A 21,257-nucleotide genomic window follows, 5' to 3' on the forward strand; every position below is an offset into this window, starting at 1 on the left:
AGAATCACGCTATTGAAAGACAATAATAATAACGCGAAAAAAAATTTGTTCGTGTAATCAGGTCAAAGGTCACGATGAAAAAAAAATTTAAACGTCATAAGTTAAACAAGACTTTTCCTGTAAAAAAAAAATCAATAAATAAATACGGTACGAAATTTTTTTCAAATTGTTTCCACGTTGTTTTTGATCTGTAAAACAAAAATATATTAAACGATTTCTTCTTCCACGTTCACGTAAAAGACGACACCGCTAAATTTTTATACAAAACCTGAACCTGAAAAAAACGTTTTTTTTTTTGTATTATTATTATTATTATCAACGAAAAAATTTACCAATGAATATTGAAAATAATCAATTGAATTTATTCTTTTTATTTTTCGTTTAACACTTTTAAATAATCCTCCATTAAAATTATATTTATTATTATTATTATTATTATTATTAATATTATAACTACGACTATTCGTTCTCGATCTGGCACCACTCTCGCGAATTTTTTTCTTATTCCCATCGAAATATTTGACGTCATAATCATCGTCATCGTCACCGTCACCGTCATTGTTTAAATTAAATAAAACTTTTTTATTATTTTCAGGTTTTGAATTTTTAGCCGGAGGAGTTAAAACGACAGAATTATAAACGACAGAATTACCTGGAATGTAATGATATTCCTTATATGATTTTTTAACGTGTTTTTTATTTTTTTTAATGTTGTTGTAGCTGTTTCTGTTGCTGTTGCTGTTGCTATTACCGTTACCGTTAGCATTTCCACCATTTAATCTACCAATTAATATAATAAAATCATTTTTATTTTTTTCCAAAGGTTTTTCCTGTTGTTGTTTTTTCACTATTTGCTTGGGTTCAATTGAAAAATTATCAATGAACAAAGCGTTGAATAAAATATTTATGTCGTCGTTTAATGACATTTTTTTTTTTTTATCGCACGTATCACGTTTCGATGGTTCCGTAACGGTTTTCAATAGTAAAACGCTACGAGAACCTTTTCTTTTTATTTTATTTTGCGTTTGTTGCGGCGAAGGTTTAAACGTTTGTTCTCCGCTCTTGCTATTATCGCTCGCCATTATTCTATTCATTTCCAAACATTTTTCTTTCCATTCGGGATTCGTTATTTTCGAACATTGAAAACCCAATTCGGATAAATTGAAATTTTTCAACATTTTTTCCGCGCCGGATTTAACAACTTCCGCTTTCCACATGAGTTCGCCGAGGGGTTTTTCATTTTTACACTTTTCCTTATTATTATTATTATTATTTTCAACGACGTTTTGCGTTTTGCATATTTTCTGCGGCGAAGAATCTTTTAATTTTAACGTTTTGAATAGGGAACCGCACGATATGCCGGCTAAATTATCCCCCTCGTTTTCACCGATTATCCTTTTCATTTTCGATAAATTATTTATTGATTTTTTAACTTTATTATTTTTTATGTTTGTCTTATCACTCTTATCATTATCGTTCAACACACGAATACTCGGTATTATTTTATCATTTAATAAATTTATTTCACTTAATTCAACAATAGGATTTTTATTCAATTGTTGTTGTTTATTTTTTTTTACATTGTGTAAATCGTGTATGATAACATTTAATATTTTCGTTTTTTCCATGTCGTCATATTTCGATCTTACTTCGAATGGTAAATTTAATACTTTTTTACGCTTTTCTATTTCTTCTTGAAATTTTTTCTTATCCTCTGTTAATTTTTTATTACCGTTAACGTTATTATTATTAACGTTTGTATTTAAACGATTAGTCTTACTATTACTATTTATGTTGTTGTTGTTGTTGTTGCTGTTGTCGTTGTCGAAAGATTTACGTATAATTAAAAAATCCGATAATGGTAAAACGTTTATCGTCGTTTCCGTTGATTCTTTTTTTTTCAAACCATTTTCCGACGCGATAGCATTCGTTAAATCGTTTGATTTTTTCAATTGATTATCGTCTAATATTAAAAATTTTTCTGGTACCACGTCGTTTTTAGTTTTAAATATAACCGAAGAATAAAATGACGGTTTTATTTCGTTCGTGTATTCGGGATTATTATCGTAAACGTTATCGTATTGATGAACGAATTCTGCGTACGAATAAGGTACGTTGTCTTCGTAACCTGTTTTTCCTAAAGAAATAAATAATCATTTGTTGTTGTTTATTTACTCTATGTAGTTTTTTTTCATTCATTCGTCAAATCAAGAAAGGATCGAAACGAATAAAAAATAAATTTTTTATGTAAAATAATAATAATAATAATAAAAAAAAGGAATTTTGCATAAAATGTAATAATAATAATAATAACAATTAAAAAACAATAAAAAAAATGAAAAAAATTTTTTGATTCGTTCGAAAAAATAAAAAAATAAAAAGAAAGTTTAAAAAAAAAATTTTTGTTAAAAAAATTTAAATAAATCAAACATGAATACCCTGTTTGTTTAACGTTCCTGATGCCACGTCACGCGATGTAAATGATTTACAGTCTTCGTCTGAAAATATAAATACATGTGCGTAAGTTTAAAAGTATTTAACTTTTTGTGTGTGTGTGTGTGTGTGTGTGCGTTACCATCGTCTTCAGTTTCCCAACCGATGAATTCTCCAGTTCGTTTATTTTCTTTTTCCAGCCAATTTTTCAATGACGAAAAATAATCGAGTAAAGCGGAAGCATCCATTTTACGTTGACCCGTCAATACTTCCATTGCATCCGGCCACGGTTTCGACGAACCCATTTGAAGCATTTTTCTATTTTAAAAAAAATAAATTTTTTTTAGAAAATCTTTTTCGAATAATAAGAAGAAATAATAAAACGTGGAAGCAGACTTTTCTCTTAGTATATTAAAAACATTTAATGAATAAAACTTGATAACGATCATTATGTTTGTGTTTAAACAACGTATAAATTTACTGCTGCCACGTTAAATATTACCCGAAACGTTTTCATTTAAAAAAAAAAGAAAAATTAAAAAATTTATTTGTTTTCTAAATTTTTAAAAATTTTAAATGTCAAACGTGTAAAAGTTTAAAATACCGACAAGTTTTAAATTTTTGACGACAAGTTGGCAAAACTGAAAAGTCACGCAACGAAAAATTTTCAACGAGAAATTCAAATCAAATAATTTATATATAAATAAAAATTATTTTTTTATTTTCTCGTTATGGAAAGTGTAAATTTTTCACACCATAAACTCACATTTGAGAGAGAAAGAGACAGAGAGAGAGAGAGAGAGAGAGAGAGAGAGAGAGAGAAAGAGAGAGAGAGAGAGAGAGAGAGAGAGAGAGAGAGAGAGAGAGAGAGAGAGAGAGAGAAAAGGTTTTGGAAACAACAACTCATCACATTAAATTCTTTTTTTTTTTGATTGATTTCGAATAAAAAAAAAAAAAAAAAACGTTGAGTGAATAAAATGGCGAAAGCGAGAGAAAAATCTTTTACGTCTTGGTTTAAAAAAAATAAGAAAGTAAAAATTTTTTTTTTTTTTTTTAAATTTTGATATGTGTCAAATTTAAATAGAAATGAGGTCGCAAATAAAAAAATTTCAAACAATTATTATCAGGAGAACGGTGGGGGGAGGGTGAGGGGAAATCAGTCGCGAACGAACAAGAAAAAAAAACACTCGACAAAACTCTTTCGATAATATTAAATAATAATAATAATAAATTTAACTTACTTGAGAAGTTTTCCAGCTTCTTGACTTTGATAGATGTCGCATCGGTGCAAGGGTTTCAAAGTCGGATTTTCCGGATCGTATTCTTTGGCAGCTATGCAAAGGGATCTATGAAACTGGAACTGGATAATAAAACTTACGAAATATCTTATGTAAGGTACGTTTGCGATCGTGTGATATTTTGCTCCAGGATCGAAATCTTTTTCCGATCTCAAGACCGATGGTGCTAAACCTTGATATTTTTCTCTGGAAGTATAAGAATACGACATTAGCTCTAAACTTTTCCGGGAAAAATTAATAAAATCCCTATTCAATCACCTGAGTTGCCACCATTTGCAATTATATTTCGATTCGGTTGTTTTCCCTTCGAAAACGCTCCAACGCCATTGATCCATTAAAAATCCAAATGGTAAAAATGCAACTTTATCCAACGCCATGTTGTACAATTGATTTATATCGGATTCGTAATCATCATCCGTGCAATCGAGAAGACCAATTTTTTTCAAATGTTTTGGAGTCGATACTGATAATGCCATTACGTCACCGATAGCTTCGTGAAATCCTAAAAAAAAAAATTTGTTTTTTTAACGTTTTCCAAAAAAAAAAAAATGTAATATTAATAATAATAATTAATTTTTAAATAAATAAATGAATGAGATATTATTATTATTAGCCCAAAAACAGAAAATACACTTAGACAGACAAAAGCATTGCAAACCTCGTGATGACAATTAGGAAAAATTTTTATTATATCTCGTTTCACCCCAGAAAATTAACTTTTCATAGAGTATATAAAACGCGAATTTTTTACGTTTGTCTTAGAGGAAGAAATACATAAAATTAATTTGGATTTGTTGAGTCCTTATCAATTATTTTTATCAGTACATTATCAGTAATTAATTGTCAATTGTCGTGTACGAAATTAAAAATTCATTTTTTTAAAAAGAGTAACGTGTCATTAGCATTTAATTCAAATATTTTCATTCATTTTGCGCGCGAATATTTTTTTTGAAATGATGACGTCGCAAAAATAAAAATAATTTTTTTTCCCCTCTCTATGAGTTTACACCGATTAGTTAATAATAATAATAATAATAATAACTTTTTTTTTGTTAATTTGTGACGCGTAAATAATTAAAAAATTAATTAAATTTTTAGTAAACAAGTGCGATCGCCATGTTAATAAATCAATAAGCAAATAAATAATCAAACCATTAGAATAAAAAAAAAAACCGAATTTTAAACTTTTCATACTAAAAATTTTTTCCCTCCTTTTCTTTATCTTAATAATAATAATAATAATTCGATTTAAAGTTATTATATAAATATATATAAGTAATTGTTTATAACGATGATGATTTCGGGGGTACCTGGATTCGCGCCACGTTTATAAACCTTAGGCAGATTTTTATATTGGAGATAATATTGAATGTGTCCCATCTCATGATGTACGGTAACAAGTTGCCTAAATGTAACACGAGTGCACTGCTTAATCCTACAATAACAAACGTCCATAAATAATAAACATAACAAAATATTATTTAAACCAAATAAATTGTTTCATAACTAAAAATTATTTTTATAATTTATAATGTATTACTTTCTTTTATTTTCATTTCATAAAAAATTAATCATAAATATGTAATGAGTAGAATTTTAGTTATGAAACGTTTTCCTTAAGTTGTATAAAAAAAAAAAAAAAAAAAAAAAGTTTTGCCGCGATTTGATTTGAAATTTAAGAATAAAAAAAAAAAAAAAAAGAAGACAAACGAAGAGTTTGTTTAACAATAATAACTCATTCGAATAAATTTTTTTTTTTTTAAAAATGGCGGCAAAACTTTTTTTTTTTTATATGTCCTACGGTTATTCTACCTGGGTTAGTCCCTTCCTTGTATACAAGTGGCTGATTTTTATACTGCAAAAAGTATTGGATGTGACCCATTTCGTGATGAACCGTATTCAGATCTTCCATATTAACTCTTGTACATTGTTTGATCCTAGTTCCAATTTAGTAACTCTATTAAATTTTTTTTTTAAATTCCTATTTTCTTTTTTTTTTTTTTTTTTTATAACAAATTTACAAATCATTTTGTTTAAATCATAAAAAAAAAAAACTTTTTTTTTTATATATATATATTTAAAACAAAAAAAAAAAAGTTTTTCTCCTCGCTTTATACTAAAATACATATAAATAAATTTAGTAAACTAGTAACGATGGAAAATTTGATTATTGAATATTTACCTGAAATCCTTTCCATCGTAGAAATCCCACGCGGATGCATGACAAATAAGATCTCTACCATCTCCAGGTTTTTCCAAAATACTATTTTTCCAAAATGTTTCCGGCATCGGACTTAAATTTAACGATGTGAAAAATTCTTCGGCTAATTTAAACATTCTTAACGGAGTGTAACCCTGTAAGTGAAGAAGAAGAGAAAAAAAAAACTTATACTAAATTTATTACATTTGTGTATGCAATGTAAGTAAAAATAAGGCGTACCTGTTTAACCATATTTTCTGTCACGTCCATACTTGCTTTTCCAGGATAGGGTAAACTGTAATTGTAAACGTTTCCCCACGATTGTGCCCACATGTTACCTTAAATAAATAATAAAAGATAATGATAATACTACCAATTGATATTTGGAAAATAAATGAACAGAATAATTACAAACCTAATAAATGTGCAGGTATGGGTCCTCTTTTCGAAACGTGTTCTTCTCCGTATTGTTCTCTGAGACGCCTTCGAACGTAGGCATGAAGTTGCAGGTACAAAGGTTTTACTTGCTCCCACAAAACTTCGACTTGATCTTTAAAATCATCAGCTTCGTAGTCTTTCAACCAAAATTCACTTGTATCTGTAAAATCTGTAAAAACATTTAAATTATGAAAATTTTTTTTTTTTTAAATAAATAAATAAATTGTAGATAAAAAAAAAAAAATATTTACTTACTATTTAAAACGGCAGCTTCGTTTGATAAAGCGACATATTGTTTGTATAAATCTCTGACGGGTTTTCCAGCAGCATTTCTCCATTGTTCCCAATAGTATTTAAGTTCGTTTGGATCTCTGCTTTCGGTGAAAATTTCAGTGAGTTCTGTAATTTAATATTAGTCGTATTAATTTCTTTTTTTATTATTAATAAATTGACATTTTAATCGAAATTAGGTACCGACCTGGTTCCAACTGTAACGAACAATCTGTTCTGTTGTGATAATTACAAACTTTTGCTTTACCGTAAACGCTTTGCATTTCCGACACGATTTTGTCATACTGCAAACAAAAATAAAAAAAGAATAAAAATATAAAAATACGTTTTTAGAATTTAAAGAAAATAATACCGGGGGGAGGGGTGAGGGGGAGGGAAAAACCGGAAAATGATAAAATCGGTTTTTTGGCGTCATAAAAATGCGCAAACTCGTCACGCCTAAATTAAGGGTTATTGTTATAAATGATGTTTTTATTTTCACCCTTCCCCCCCTTTCCTTTCCTTCCCCTCCCGCTCCCCTCCCCCGCAAACCAAATATTACATCCGGATTGATTGTAACGATCAAACGACGATTTTAAATAAAATATGAATTTTTTTTTTTTTTTTTTTTATCGTTTGGCCATTTTAAAATATAATTTTATAAAAAAAAAATTTCCTTTCGTTATCGTTATAATTGACCATGACAAAAAGGAATTTTTTTTTTTTTTTTTTTAACTTTTCGCGGTTTATTTAAATTTTAAAAATCGTTTCGAAATAATAATAATAATAATGATAATAAAACGGTTGAACTTTTAAATATTTTCTAAACAATCGTTCGATTTAAGGTCAATAATTTGTATTTAATTTAAATGATCGACTCCATTTTTGATAATATAAATATTTGTTCGTTTTAAATTAAGATGTAAACGAACCAAATACATTCATTGCGTTTTAAAATGTCGAAAAAATTTATTTTGACGGAAAAAAGCGGGAAAATTTAAAATTTCAAACCGGATATCCTCCGATAATTTTTTTTGGCGCGGAAAATTTTAAATCAAACAAGTTTTTATCGATCCGAAAAAAAAAAAAAAAAATTTATCCTCGTCGAATGGTTGACGTGACATGTATTTTATTTGCCAACTTTTTAAATATTAATTTAAATTTATCGGGTATGAATAATAATTTAATAACCGAGGTGACACGTTGTTATTTAAATTTAAAAAATTGGCCAATGTTAAATATTTTAAATAAATTTTGCAAAAAAAAAAAAAAAAAAAAAAAAAAAAAACGTTTGAGCAATAATAATAAATAAAAAGCTGAAACCAGGAGGTCGATATTTCGTAACGACATCGAATTTACGAAAAAAATTAAAATTTTTCTCGCTTTCCCGACAAAAAATTTTCCTCCTTTAAACCTTATCACGTGTGTCACACGTTAATATAATCAAATGAAAATTCAATTTCGAACTAAAATGTCTTTGTAACACACATTGATAATTTACAAACGGAAATTTTTAGCATTATTATTATTATTATGAAAAATATTATCAGGAAATAAGAAAAAAAAACGTTATCTAATAATTACCTTTTCGTATTTATCCGATGATAATATGGCCGTACCCAAAACGGAAAATTTTTTAAATTGTCTTTTAACATCTTCATCTTTAAACGTTTTCCACGGGTATTTAATTGTCTCTTTCCAAACTTCTTTCGTGTAATTAGCTAATTTAGCAGAAACATCCAACTAAAACAGCAGCAACAACAACAACAATAATAATAATAATTTTTCCTATCTTTTATATTAAAAACAATAATAATAATAATAATTTTCAAACCTGATTTTGTAAATTTTCATCCGTGATATTGGATTCGTAACGCCAAGAAGCAACAACGCTTTCCGTTGTTTTCACTTGAACTTCCTCATTTATTTTTTTCAAATAAATTTTACCATCTTCTTCATCGTATTTAACACCGCAAACGAATTTATTTAAACTCATAAAACAACAACAAAATAATAATAATAATAAAAATCTCATGCTTGGATCGTTTTTATAATTATTTCGCAGCATTATTCAATGTATGTGATTCAAACAAAACCAAACCTGTAAAAATGAATAAATAAAATGTCAAATTTTAATTTATTATAATTAATAAATTTTTCTTTTTATTTTTTTTTCAATCGGAAAATGTGAAAAACAAACACAAAATAATTTTCACGGGTTATTTATTAACTTACCGTTGGTTTTCTTTGTTTTTTTTTTTTTTACGAAAAATAAAAACAAATAATAATAATAAAACACAGACACACACTTTGACGAGACACAAACGATAACAAACTGAAATAAATTATATTCGACCTTTGAAAAAAAAAAAAAACTTGGTCTACCTCAACCGGTCACAAAATCATTTCGACATCATTTATTTAAATTATTATTATTATTATTATTATTATTATTATTTTAAAAAACGAATCAAATTATTTTATTTATTGAAATGCCAAACTAAATTTATTTTAAAATGTCGATGACCCAGTAATACAGATAAGAATTAACTGTTAAATGTATATATTTTAATAACCAGTGGCTAAAACGAGTTTTTCCGGACTTTAAAAACAAAAAGAAGAAAAAAAACTTTTTCCGTTTTTTAATAATTTAATAATAGTTTTTTTGTTATTAAACAGCCTTATTACTTTTCGTAAAAATTTTTTTTTTTTTTAACTTATTAAAATAATAATAATAACAATAACAAAAAACAAAACAAATAAACAAAAACAAACAAATGTGTGTTATTCTTCATTAATTATTTTCTACACGTGCGTGTGTGCGTGTCTGTGTGCGTGTGTGCGTGTTTGTGTTTATTACGTCGATTTAAAAAACTAATCTTTAAGGTTTGAAAGGTTTTACCTTTTTTGTATTAAAAAAAAAAAAAATCAAAATTTTACCCGCTACCACCACCAAAGCATCGAACCAATAATTTTAACAACCAATCATTTACCTAATAGAATAAATCAAAATTTTTTTTTTTTTTTTTTACCTTTTAAACATTAATAATAATAATAATAATAATAGAAAAGGAAAAATTCGCGGAAAATTCGCGACGCACGCACGACGAACGCGATCCTTTTAATTTGATTTTATATTTAAATCTATTATATATATTTATTGAATGTAAATCTACAAAATAATAATAATTATTTGACCCGAGTAATTTATCAATCATATTTGATAAGAATTATTATTATTATTATTATTATTATTATTATTATTATTATTATTTTCTCGAAATAAAAAAAAAAAAAAAAAAAAAAACACGAGGGGGTAAAAAAATTTTTGTTTAGGCTTTGTGATAATAATATCGAGTAATTGTAAATTTAATTAACCTTATCATCATTCAACAATTTTGATTTATACTTGAGGAAAAAAAAACAAAAAATGGTCTTATCGATGTTCGAATACTTTATCAATACGAGGCATAGAAATTTTTTTTTTTAAATATTAAATATTATAGAAAAAAAACTCGACGTGGTTTTCGATTTAACTGCGAATCGATATTTTCGATTAATTAAAAATCGATTTTTTTTTTTCAAATCACCCATAACCCTTACTTCGAATTAATTTAATAATTAATAATCGATCGGTAATAAATATATCACGTGACTTAAATATAAAATATATTACTAAACAAAAAATTTTGAAAAAAAAAAAAAAAATGAAAAAATTTTAAATTTTAAATTTAATATTTATTAACACATTATTACTGTATAAGACAAAAAAAAAAAAAAAAAATGCAGGGATTGACTTGAAAATATACCACCAGGACCCATTATAAAAAACTCAAATAAATTAACCCTATCCCGCCGGTAACATCCAAACCTGATAAAAAGGGGGAAAAGTTTTTTTGATATTAAAAAAATTTTATTCATATCCTCCGGTTCGGATTTTTTGATCAACATACCCCACAACACACTCACAACACGTTCAAAAGCATGCATTTTAATTTTTATAAGTAAAACTAACTTGTTAATGAAAATAAAAGACAAAAGTAACGTAAGAAAGTGAATAATGACACTATTATGCACAATATTCAAATAAAAAAATGCACACACGGAGAATAGGCGGCCACCATTATTATTATTATCGTCGATTTGAACCAAAGTTCTTTTCGTTCTTCGTCATAAACTAAAAAAGAAAAACAAAATTTTTTTTTATTATTGTTTGTTAACGTACGGTTTTTGTGTAAAAAAAATCATTCAAGAAAATTTTTTTTTTTTTTTTTTTACCCAAGTTTTGAGAATAAACATCATTTTTATAATTGATAGGAGGTGCGTGTGATTCTCGAGATTGATTACACCGTTTGACTTCTTTTTATTATATCATCTAGCTAAATTAAAACGGGTATTAGGATATCATAAAAGAAAGTTAGTTAGTTAAAAAAATTTTTTTTTTCTCGCTTATAAATAAAAAAATCTCACCTTACGGAGATCAATGAATACAGGTTTGAATTTGTCTTTGTTGAAAACGGTTAATTGATCGACAGCAGGAGTTGCTTTTTCTTTCGGTTGGTACTTGTCTTGATCGGGAGAATTTGAATCGTTTTGACCGTTTAATCCATTATCATCTGTTTCATCTTCTTCGGAATTTTCGTTACCGAGATTAGGAGAATTACCATTTAATCCTTGAGCTTTTAATTTATTCGGATCATTTGATTGATTTGGACTTTCTTTCAATTGATCGATGTTATCGTTTGATGGATAATCCGGATCTTCTTCCGTTAACGGATTGTTTGCTTTGCACGGACAATTTTGTATTCTTTGGAGAATTTCACTGATAACGGATAAAGCATCGTAGGGCTCTGGAAGTTCGGCCGGAGAATTTATTCTATCGTAAATCATTATCGTGAGCCTTTCCTGGGGTTTTTTCGCTTTCGTTATTTTAAATTGGCAGTTCACCAACGAACATTCGCAAGGTTTTTTACAAAGATCCGGGTAAGAGCAAGAAGAGTTAGTGGTGGGTTTAGTTGACTCCTCAGCGCAAGTAGTAGTGGTGATAGGAGAAGAAGTGGGAGAAGGGCTTGTACTTGTATTAGGAATATTACACGGACTACAAGGTATAGCACATGTTATGGGACAAGGACATGGTAGAGGACACGGACACGGACACGGACATTTTGGAGTGCAGGGTGTCAAAATAATTTTTTTATTGCAATCATCTGATTTGGATCTTTCATTATCGTTATCATTTTTTTTGTCTTCATCGGAATATAAAATGGCTCCTTTCTTTTTTGATCCGATCAAAGGATTACACCGTAAATTAGCATTGCTTAAAAATGGTAATTCTTGATCTTTAACGTCTTTTCCACTGACTTGTGGATTTGAATCCCCTTTAATATTACTTTCATCAATATTTGCGTCTGAATGAGAATCAACCGTTTTTGCAGACTAAAAGTTTAAACGATAAATTTAATATTTTTTGTGATATATAATTTGCTCATCGTCACAAAAATTTATGATTTTGGAAAAATAAAAATAATAATAATAATAATAATGACCTGTGATAATGTTTTAGGAGAAAGAGCAGACAAAACACTGGAAGCTAAAGATGACAAAGCAGAAGATTGTATAGCGTTATTATGCGACGGATTATGGTCTGATGACGAGAGTGATCTCAATGATCCAGAACGGGAATCTATAAAAGAGGGGAAATTTGTTTCTACTATAAAAATTAACGAGACATTTTATAAAATTATATTTACCTTCATTAGATTTACTAAACAAACTGTCTAAAACGGATTCTTTCAATGGAGCTAATCTGACGACTTTGACTTTTTGATTTTCCATAACTTCCTTGTCACGATCTCTTTTACTTCTTTTGACTATTTTTCTATTTTTATCATTCCAAGATATAATAAATTCCGAAGGATTATCTTTGTTGTTTTTATACAAATTACTCTTGTCTGCTAAACGTGATTGTTGTTCTTCTTCGGTTTCCTGATCTCTCTCAATGTTCGAACCGTGGCCACCTTCGTGTTCTTGTTCGGTAAAATGGTAACCTTTCATAAGGTTTTGTTGATTACCTTTTACATCTATTGGCACAATAAAAATTTGATTTAAACCTCTGTTTTTTTTTTCCGATAATTTATCCTGATTCTCCGTTCCGGTACCTTGTAATTGAGATTGTTTAATTAAATCCATTAATAAACTTCCTTTGTATTTCATTAGGGTATCTTTCATGTCGGGTGAAATTTGTCCAAGAATAATGACGTAGGGTGACTTTGAAGAAACATCAGAATTTTCCTCTTTATTATTTTTATCCTTAAATTGAACTGTATCACCGAGAGAAGAATATTTATACAGGTATGAATTACCCAATTTACTTGGACTTTGTTTTTGAGAACTAATCATTTGATTATCATTTTTTGTTTTCTCTGAGATTTCAGGAGTGAGGGCTATGATCGATTTTGATCCGAGCGAATTGAGATTTGAATTTTTCAAAAGTAATTGGAGGGAATGACCATCGAGGTTTAAGGTTCTGATATTGGAGTCTCCACGTGTCACCTGCCTTTCCGAATTATCACCGACTCCATCTTTGTTTAATTTTGATTCGGATGTCCCGGAATGAGGAATAATTTCTTTTTTATCGATATTTTTTTCATCTTTGGACAAAGCGCTTGTCATTTGCGAAGAAGCTAAAGAATCTTTTTTATTTAAAGCTCTGCTTAACGAGTTACTTCCTTGCAAATTTTTCGCATTTTCCGTTAAATACGATTTTATTGCCCATAATTTATTTCCACCTTTTTCTTCAATTTCCGGATTCCTCGAATCTCCAGATTTTACTTTGCTGTAATCCAGAATATTATCCACACCGCTTTCCTTTGAAACTATTTCATTTTTAAGAGCTGGATTTGAATCCCCTGAAAAGAAAAAAAAAAAATTTTTTTTTATTTATATTTACTTACAAAAATAAATAATTGTTTTTAAATAATTTAAAAAAAAAAAAGTAAAATTAATAATAATAATAATAATGAAAATATAAAGCTGCGAAATAGAAAATAAAAAAAAAATAATTTTCTTCGTATATTAACAAGTCGGAATGATTTTTCCTTTGCCATCATTTTTTAAAGTCATCTTTATATCCTTAAGCTTAATTTTTATAATTAAAATTAAGCTTTTCACTGTACTTTATAATTCAATTTTTTTTTTTTTTTTTGTCCTTTTAATTACCTTTTAATTTTTTTTTCATATCTTTCACTTTGTCTTTTTCTTCGGTTTCAATCGTGAATCCGAATGAGTGCAAAAGTCTTGATATATCTTTCTTGGAATTAATATGTCTACTATTACTACATAATCCAAATTTTGTATTGCTTTCATAATTACTTTCGTATGGATTTCTCCAATTATTATTAACAGCAGGTACGGTTTCCATTAAATAATGCCTTCGTTTTTTTTGCCCTTTTTTCTCAGCTGTATTTTTATCGCGATTCGCGTTTAACGCTGTATCGTCGTTATCATTATCATCGTTATTATCATCATTTAAATTAATTTTCATATCATAATTGTCTCGTTTTTTTTTGTAACCGTCTTTCTTATTATTTTCATTATTATCATTACTCTGATAATTCAATTCCAAATTAATTAAATTTTTTTTCCCTTTTGTCTGCCTTTTAAAATTTAATTTAGAATATGCAAATGATTTTCCATCATTTTCAATTTCATTTTCATTATTTTCCATTGATTTCCCTTGTCTTTCACTGTCCTTGACATTAATACTGTTTTGAGTGTTTGAAATCGTTTTATCAATTTCTCTTTTAATTTTTTCATCAATGACAATACTATTTTTATTTTTTACCTCTCCTACGTCACCATTCCTAACATTTTTTCTCTTTCGTGTACTTAACTTAAGTAATTCTTTTTCATTATTTAAAGGTACGCTGCGTTGAAATTTATTTAATACTTTAGATGCAGCATTAAATGTATCTGTAGATATCAAAAAAAACCACTGCAGAAAAATAAAAAAAAATATAAAATGTCATTCATAGATAAAAAAATAACTAACCATCCTCATCATCCAATTCCGAAAAATAATCTACGGCCGATCTTTTTCTCCTTTTCGATCTATTATTCGTCTTTAATTTATTTTTCCATCCTATGTACTCTTCGTTAATATTATTTTGTTGTTTTAACCAATTCATTAACGGCTTAAAGAATTTAATTATAGATCGCGCTTTTATTTTGCTCTCATTCAGACTACCGGCCAAAGTTTCTTTCAAACTCTTTGAAGAACCAGAGCTCATTAACTTCCTTAAAAATTATTTGTAAAGTTTTTTTTTTTTTTTTTTCATATTTTTATGATACTTAATTACTTTTTTTTTTTTATAGGTGAATACAAATACTGATTCAAACAAAATTTAAAAAAAATTTTTTTTAAAATGGTTCATCGTAAAATAATATACCTTAAAATCATACCAGCATCTTTATTATCAGCCAAATTACATTCGTCTAAATTTATTTCATCTTTGCATAGATTATCGTATATTTGAAATTCTAAAAAATATCCCAAAAAATTATGAACTAATGATAGGTCTGAAAAAGCTTTTCTTCCCAGGGGACCGCTACCAAGCTCAAAGGGAAATACTATTCCTTGAAACGTTTCCCTGAAAAAAAAAAAAAAAATATTTTATGTCCTAATGTCCACGTGAGTTTTCCAAATTATTCAAAAAGGGATTTTTTAAGCAACAATGACCAACATACCTCAAATTTCGTAAATATGCAAAAGATTTTTCGATAGTCATTCCTTCAAATAATTTCCACCTCCATAATTCTTGTACTAAAAAAAACGGCAAGTTGACTACTTTTTCAAGGGCCAATTTGAATAATTTGTTTATTCGGATTTTTTTATTAATTATATCCTTTTCGAAAAGGCCTATTCTTTTCAAGTTAGATAATGTTGATGCTGACATTGCAATTATATCATTTATAGCCATTTCTAATGCTAAAAATTATAAAAAATTTATTGAAATGCATTGAAAGCAATTAATTAATTTGAAATTCTCGTATCGTATACTTAAAATGTGTGGTAATAAAAAAAAAAAAAAAAAAAAATTTAAAAAAATCACAAAATTAAAACGAACCTGGATCGGCAGGCATTTGATACACGTAGGGTTGTTTGCTATATTCTACCATGTAGTGAGCTTTGGTTACCAAATTGTGAGCCAATAAAAAATTATTTAAAGAAACGCCATTGCAATCCATTATTCTAAAATAAATTTGAAGGGTAATTTAAATTCAAACACATGAGACAAATTTTAATTTTTGAATTATGCTCGGGAGTTAAAAAAAAAAAAAAATACCTCACGTTTCCATCGTAAAAATTAAATATGTTTGTCGGACATTGATTAATTTCTTTCTGTTCCATTGAATTATTTATCCAAAAATTATAATTAACACTTATATTCATTGATTCAAAATATTCTTGAGCCAAATTATGTATCGTATCGGGAGTGTATTTCTGAAAAACAAAAGAAAATTTTTATTAACTTGATTTTCGGGAAACCTTTTAAAAATGATTATTTTGACAATTACGTAATTATAATTATTAATTTTTTTTTTTTTTTTTTTAAATTAAAATATCACGTAAATTAAATAAAAATTATTTTGTTTTAAATCGGAATATTATTTCGATATGATCGTTAGTTAAAAAAAAAAAAATCAGGAAAATTCCCATTTTATCAACTCGCGGGAAATTTTTTTATTATTATCTAATCGTAAATAGTTTTTATAAAAAATGTTTGAATTTTATTAATTAAATAATTATCGGTAAAATAATTTAAATTATTAAAAAGTATTAATTATCACCTTTTCGATCATATATTTTGTTATATTTAAATTATCAACTTCCGGAAAAGGAACAATTTTCTTTGACAAACCTGACCAATTTTCCAGCCTTATATCCCCTGAAAATTTACAACATTTTCTTATTTTCTTTTCGTAAAAAAAAAAAAAAAAAAATCAATTTTATTTTTAAAAACTTTCATTTTACCGAGTAGGTATGCTGGAATGGGACCTGTCGAAGACATAATTTTATCTCCATAAATTTTCAACAATTTTCTTCTGACGTAAGCGTGTAGTTGTTCGTAAAGAGGTTTAATTTTGTCCCATAATGAAATAAGTTCATTTTTAACATCGCCCATTTCAATGAAATTTCTTAAAGAATATTTTTTGAAATCTGTATAATCTGTAATTTATCATTTAATGTGAATGTAAATAAAAATGAATATAAATAATAATAATAATAATAATATTAAGTTGTCCCATAAGTTTCGCATCAAAAAAGAAATTTCAAGGTACAACCTAATATTAAAAAAAAAATAAATAATAATAATAATAATAAAATTAACTTACTGTTAAGGTTTGCAGCTCGATTACTGAGTAAAATGTAATTTTTAAAAAGTTGAATTATTTTATCATCTGTAGATTCGTGCCATTTTTTATGTAAATACAGTAGTTCATCAGAGTTTTGACTTGTTTTTAATTTTTCTTCAATATCTGAAATCAATCAATTTTATTCGTTAGATTATTATTATTATTATTATAATAATATAACAAAAAAAAAAAAAAAAAACAATTACCTGGCTGTAAGTGAAGATCGCATTTTGACTTATTTCTAAAGTTACAAATAACTGTAGTTTGTTCTATTTTTCTAACTTCTGATATTATTTTTTGATACTAATAAATAAAAATTAAAATTTGAAAAAAGGATATCTTGTTATTAAATTAAAATTAAAATTTTATTTTATTTTTTTTTTTTTTTAAACAAAACTTACACGTTCATAATCTTCGTCGGATAATGCGAGAATACCGATTTCGGAAAATAATTTCAATTTTCGTCGCACATCTGGATCTGTGAAATTTTTCCAAGGATAATATAACTTAACTTGTTCATAAATATATTTTCTATTTGTTAAATAATCTGAACTAATCTGGAAATTTACGAGATTACAATAAATTATTATTATTATTATTATTATTTATAATAATATGAGAAAAAATAAATAAATAAACTTACAAAAATATTATTTGTATCCAAAGTGGCATTCATTTTTGAATTCCATTCATTTCTTACCAATTTCGATACAATTTCTATAGAATTATTATTAACGTCGTTTAAGAAACGTTTTGCATTAATTTCTTGTTCAAAAGTTTTATTTATGTCATTTCCGACGATTATGTGGATTGTAAATAAAAACCATAAATATACTTGCTTTGAAAAAATCATTATGATTCATTCATCTGGAAAAATAATTTGTGAAAATTTATACACGTGTTAAATTAATTACAAATTAAATTAAATATAATAATTTCGCTCCCCCCCCCCAAAAAAAAAAAAAATTTTATTGTTTTTTATAACAAAAAAAATTTTTTTCTGCATTTTTTTTTTTTTAATCAATCACTGAGAAAAATTAATAATGCATTTATTTCTTTAGTTTTCAAGTCATTTATTCTGACATTTATTATTGAATTTTTTTTTTTTTTTGCCATAAAATACATAATTTTTATTTATTTTAATTGTTTAATATTATCAATTACACAAAGGGGGTTCCCATAAACCCCCAGAAAAATGTCACCATTTTAAGGAATGAAGAATGATTTTAATAAATAATTTTTTTTTTAATTGAGCCCATAAGTAAAAAAAAATTTTTTTTAAATAATTACATATATGTATACAATAATGAATGCAGAAAAAAATGATGATAAATATATATTTTTCTATTAAATTTAAAATAAAAAAAAAATTATCCAAACCTTTTTTTTCTATTAAATAACATTTTTTAATCATAAAAACAAACAAAAAATTTTTTTTTTTTTTTATTTCCTCACAATATTTTATAAATAAAACAAATATTTAAATATAACGGAATGTTAGGAATATTTAATAATAATAACAGGTGATAATGAATTTTTATTATTAAATATAAACAAATATAAAAATAATTTGACTTAAATTTGAAGTTTACTCCATTTTTTTTTTTTTTTTTTTTTTTTTTGAATGATTTTAAAAGCACAATAATAATAGTTTTTAAAGAGAAAAGAATTTTTTTTATATATTATATAATAAAAAAATTTTATAAAAAAAGCAGTCATAAATTTTAAATAATTTTTACAATGGCTATTAAACAAAAATTTAGCACTTATAATAATAAAAAAAAATTATCAAATATGTTTTTTATAATTCTAAACATCTAATTTTTAGAACAAACATATAAATAATTACTATAAATAATTTTACATCTTGAAAAATAATATTTATAAAGAAAATTAGTTGTAAGTATCAGTGAAAGTGTAATGAAAATTTTTAAAAACTAAATTAAATGAAAATTTGACAGTTTCATAACAATATCAAATAGTGTGTTAGTAATTGTTTTATGTAATATTGTAATATTATTTTTGGTTTTATTAATTTTGAATATCAACAGGTGTTATATTAATATGCACGTGCGATACAATACGTGCAAAAGAGTAATTTAATAAATTGATATATAGAAACTTACCCGAAAAAAATTAGTTTTCAAAAAAACATTGAATTTATTTATTTTTTTTTTTTTTTAAACAGCTCTTGAAAAGAAAATAAAATGAAAAAAAAAAAAAAAAAACCGATGGTTGAAATTTCAAGTAACAAACATAATTATGTATTAATAATTAAATAATTAAAAAATATTTTATTTTACGGAAATTAAAATCACTTAAAACTATATTTACAACAACGAAAAATGAAATTTTTTTTTTTTTTATTTTGAAAAAAAATTTGATCTTCCCTTGTTTACTTTTTTTTTTTTTTCATTTTCATGTTTTAAATATTTATATTTTAACGAGTTTTTTTTTAAAATTTTTTTGAAAGTTGGAAAATTATTAAATATCAACAAGTGTATTTTTTTTTATTTTATGTAAATCCGTCACAATTTCAATTTCAATCAAAAGCTGTATATTGAAATATAAAAATAAATTTTTTTTTTTTTTTTAAATAATTTTTACTTTTAATTCAGAACTTTTTTATTCATTTAAAACAACAATTTTTATCCTTTACCCTATTATAATTGACCATAAATTTTTTCTTTCATTTAAAAATATTTTATTATTTTCAATTAATTTATTTAATACAATACATAATTTTATATCAATACCCCTGATAAATTAATTTAAACAAATTACCTAAATAATTATAATTAATTTTTCTTTTAAACCAAACTTAAACTAAATCTTTCTTTTAAACTTAAACTTTCTAACCTAACCTGGACATTATTAAAATTGATAACAATGAATAGGTATATGAATTTATCAAATTTTCTAAATTTGCAAAAAAAAAAACAATTTTAATAATACCGAAAGTACTTATTTGGTTATTTTAATTTATTATTTAACTTTTTGATTTAACAAAAATACAATTTTAATGGATTTTGATATAAAAATTTAATATTTTATACATTTTACTCCTGTGCTAATGAAAAAGCTTTCCTCCATTAACCAGGCGTTTGTAATAAAATTAAAAAATTGTTTTTAAGAGTTAGTTTGCATAAAAATTATTATTTTAAATTACTTTTTTTCAAATAAAACTTGTTTTTATCAGTAATTGTAAAAGTTATTTTTTTATTACTTAAATTTTACTTAATAATTTTAATAATAACTTACTGCTTTAATTGTTGTTTGATACTTTTGGTGGGGCAGGTAAGTTTTAAATTTGTAAAAATTATGCCTATTAATTAAAACTTTAAAATTTCCATTAACTTTTTACCTAAAATAACATTAATCTGAAATATAAAGCAATCAAATAACTAATCTAATAATTGTAAAAAGTCAGAAAGTGAATAATATAAAAATATATTACCCTCTAAATAGATTTTAGTTTTTTTTTTTTTGTCATTTATAAGTAAAACTATTTTAAATTTATTCTGAGAAGTTCAAAAAAGTTAAATTGATACGTTTAGATTTCTGAAATTTAATAAAATTATGTAAAATTAATACTAATAATAATTGTTTTAATCAAATTTTGACTACCTGTATAATTTTCAATTACAAAAATTTCTTTAATTTTGCTTTTTTAACATTACCATTATAAATAAATTATTTAAAATACTAAATGACACATTTTATATATTATTTTCAAAGTCTCCCGTAATTGTTATTTATAAATATGATAGAAAAATAAAATAATTTTAACTTGAATTTAACTATGGCGTCTCTTCTCTAAATTCAAACTTTTTGTAACGGTTAAAGATGTCACATCATGTAAAGAACGTTAAGCCATTCGATATATCGTATCGAATGAACTCCATTCATCTGCGAGGTGTGCTCAATGTCAAATAATGGGGAATTGTTGTTTTTGTTACATTCGAACGTTGTGTTTAATAAAAAGAAAAGTTAAAATTTTTCAAGAATTATTATTTTATTTACACTAACTGTCGTTTTGTTCTATAAGCGTTTTTTTTTTTTAAAAAAATATTCATCGCGTACGGTTATTATTTAAAATAATTTTGAACGCTGTATATTTCTGTCAGCCATGTTGCATTTTTCCGTACGGCCGTTTGCGTGGTTTACATTTGAAACTTTCATAAATGTACATAAATAAAAAG

General features: G+C 25.5%; 3 protein-coding genes across 3 annotated transcripts; all 3 read right to left on the reverse strand.

Moving 5' to 3' along the window:
• Window positions 1-229: 229 nt before the first annotated feature.
• On the reverse strand, window positions 230-8,635 carry Phum_PHUM522500 (Angiotensin-converting enzyme precursor, putative; the record flags this gene model as incomplete). The annotated part of the gene is made up of 15 exons (XM_002431297.1): window positions 230-274; window positions 525-1,714; window positions 1,838-2,137; window positions 2,439-2,498; window positions 2,576-2,751; window positions 3,675-3,917; window positions 3,990-4,233; window positions 5,544-5,668; window positions 5,914-6,086; window positions 6,172-6,269; window positions 6,347-6,538; window positions 6,625-6,768; window positions 6,848-6,944; window positions 8,224-8,382; window positions 8,474-8,635. The coding sequence occupies 15 exons, from the start codon at window positions 8,633-8,635 to the stop codon at window positions 230-232; spliced, it is 3,408 nt and encodes a 1,135-aa protein (XP_002431342.1).
• A 1,917-nt stretch (window positions 8,636-10,552) lies between these two features.
• Phum_PHUM522510 (uncharacterized protein) lies at window positions 10,553-14,059 on the reverse strand (the record flags this gene model as incomplete). Its single annotated transcript, XM_002431298.1, has 6 exons — window positions 10,553-10,603; window positions 10,740-10,816; window positions 11,115-12,075; window positions 12,222-12,322; window positions 12,390-13,547; window positions 14,011-14,059. 6 exons carry the CDS (start codon window positions 14,057-14,059, stop codon window positions 10,553-10,555), a joined length of 2,397 nt encoding a protein of 798 aa, XP_002431343.1.
• A 245-nt stretch (window positions 14,060-14,304) lies between these two features.
• Phum_PHUM522520 (Angiotensin-converting enzyme precursor, putative) lies at window positions 14,305-17,908 on the reverse strand (the record flags this gene model as incomplete). Its single annotated transcript, XM_002431299.1, has 13 exons — window positions 14,305-14,436; window positions 14,483-14,610; window positions 14,690-14,934; window positions 15,087-15,287; window positions 15,385-15,625; window positions 15,765-15,889; window positions 15,984-16,141; window positions 16,489-16,586; window positions 16,673-16,867; window positions 17,035-17,178; window positions 17,262-17,358; window positions 17,457-17,612; window positions 17,756-17,908. 13 exons carry the CDS (start codon window positions 17,906-17,908, stop codon window positions 14,305-14,307), a joined length of 2,073 nt encoding a protein of 690 aa, XP_002431344.1.
• Between the last annotated feature and the right edge of the window lie 3,349 nt (window positions 17,909-21,257).

The sequence above is a fragment of the Pediculus humanus genome, genomic scaffold (genome assembly GCF_000006295.1).
Source record: "Pediculus humanus corporis 1103172108284 genomic scaffold, whole genome shotgun sequence".
Lineage (NCBI taxonomy): Eukaryota > Metazoa > Arthropoda > Insecta > Psocodea > Pediculidae > Pediculus > Pediculus humanus.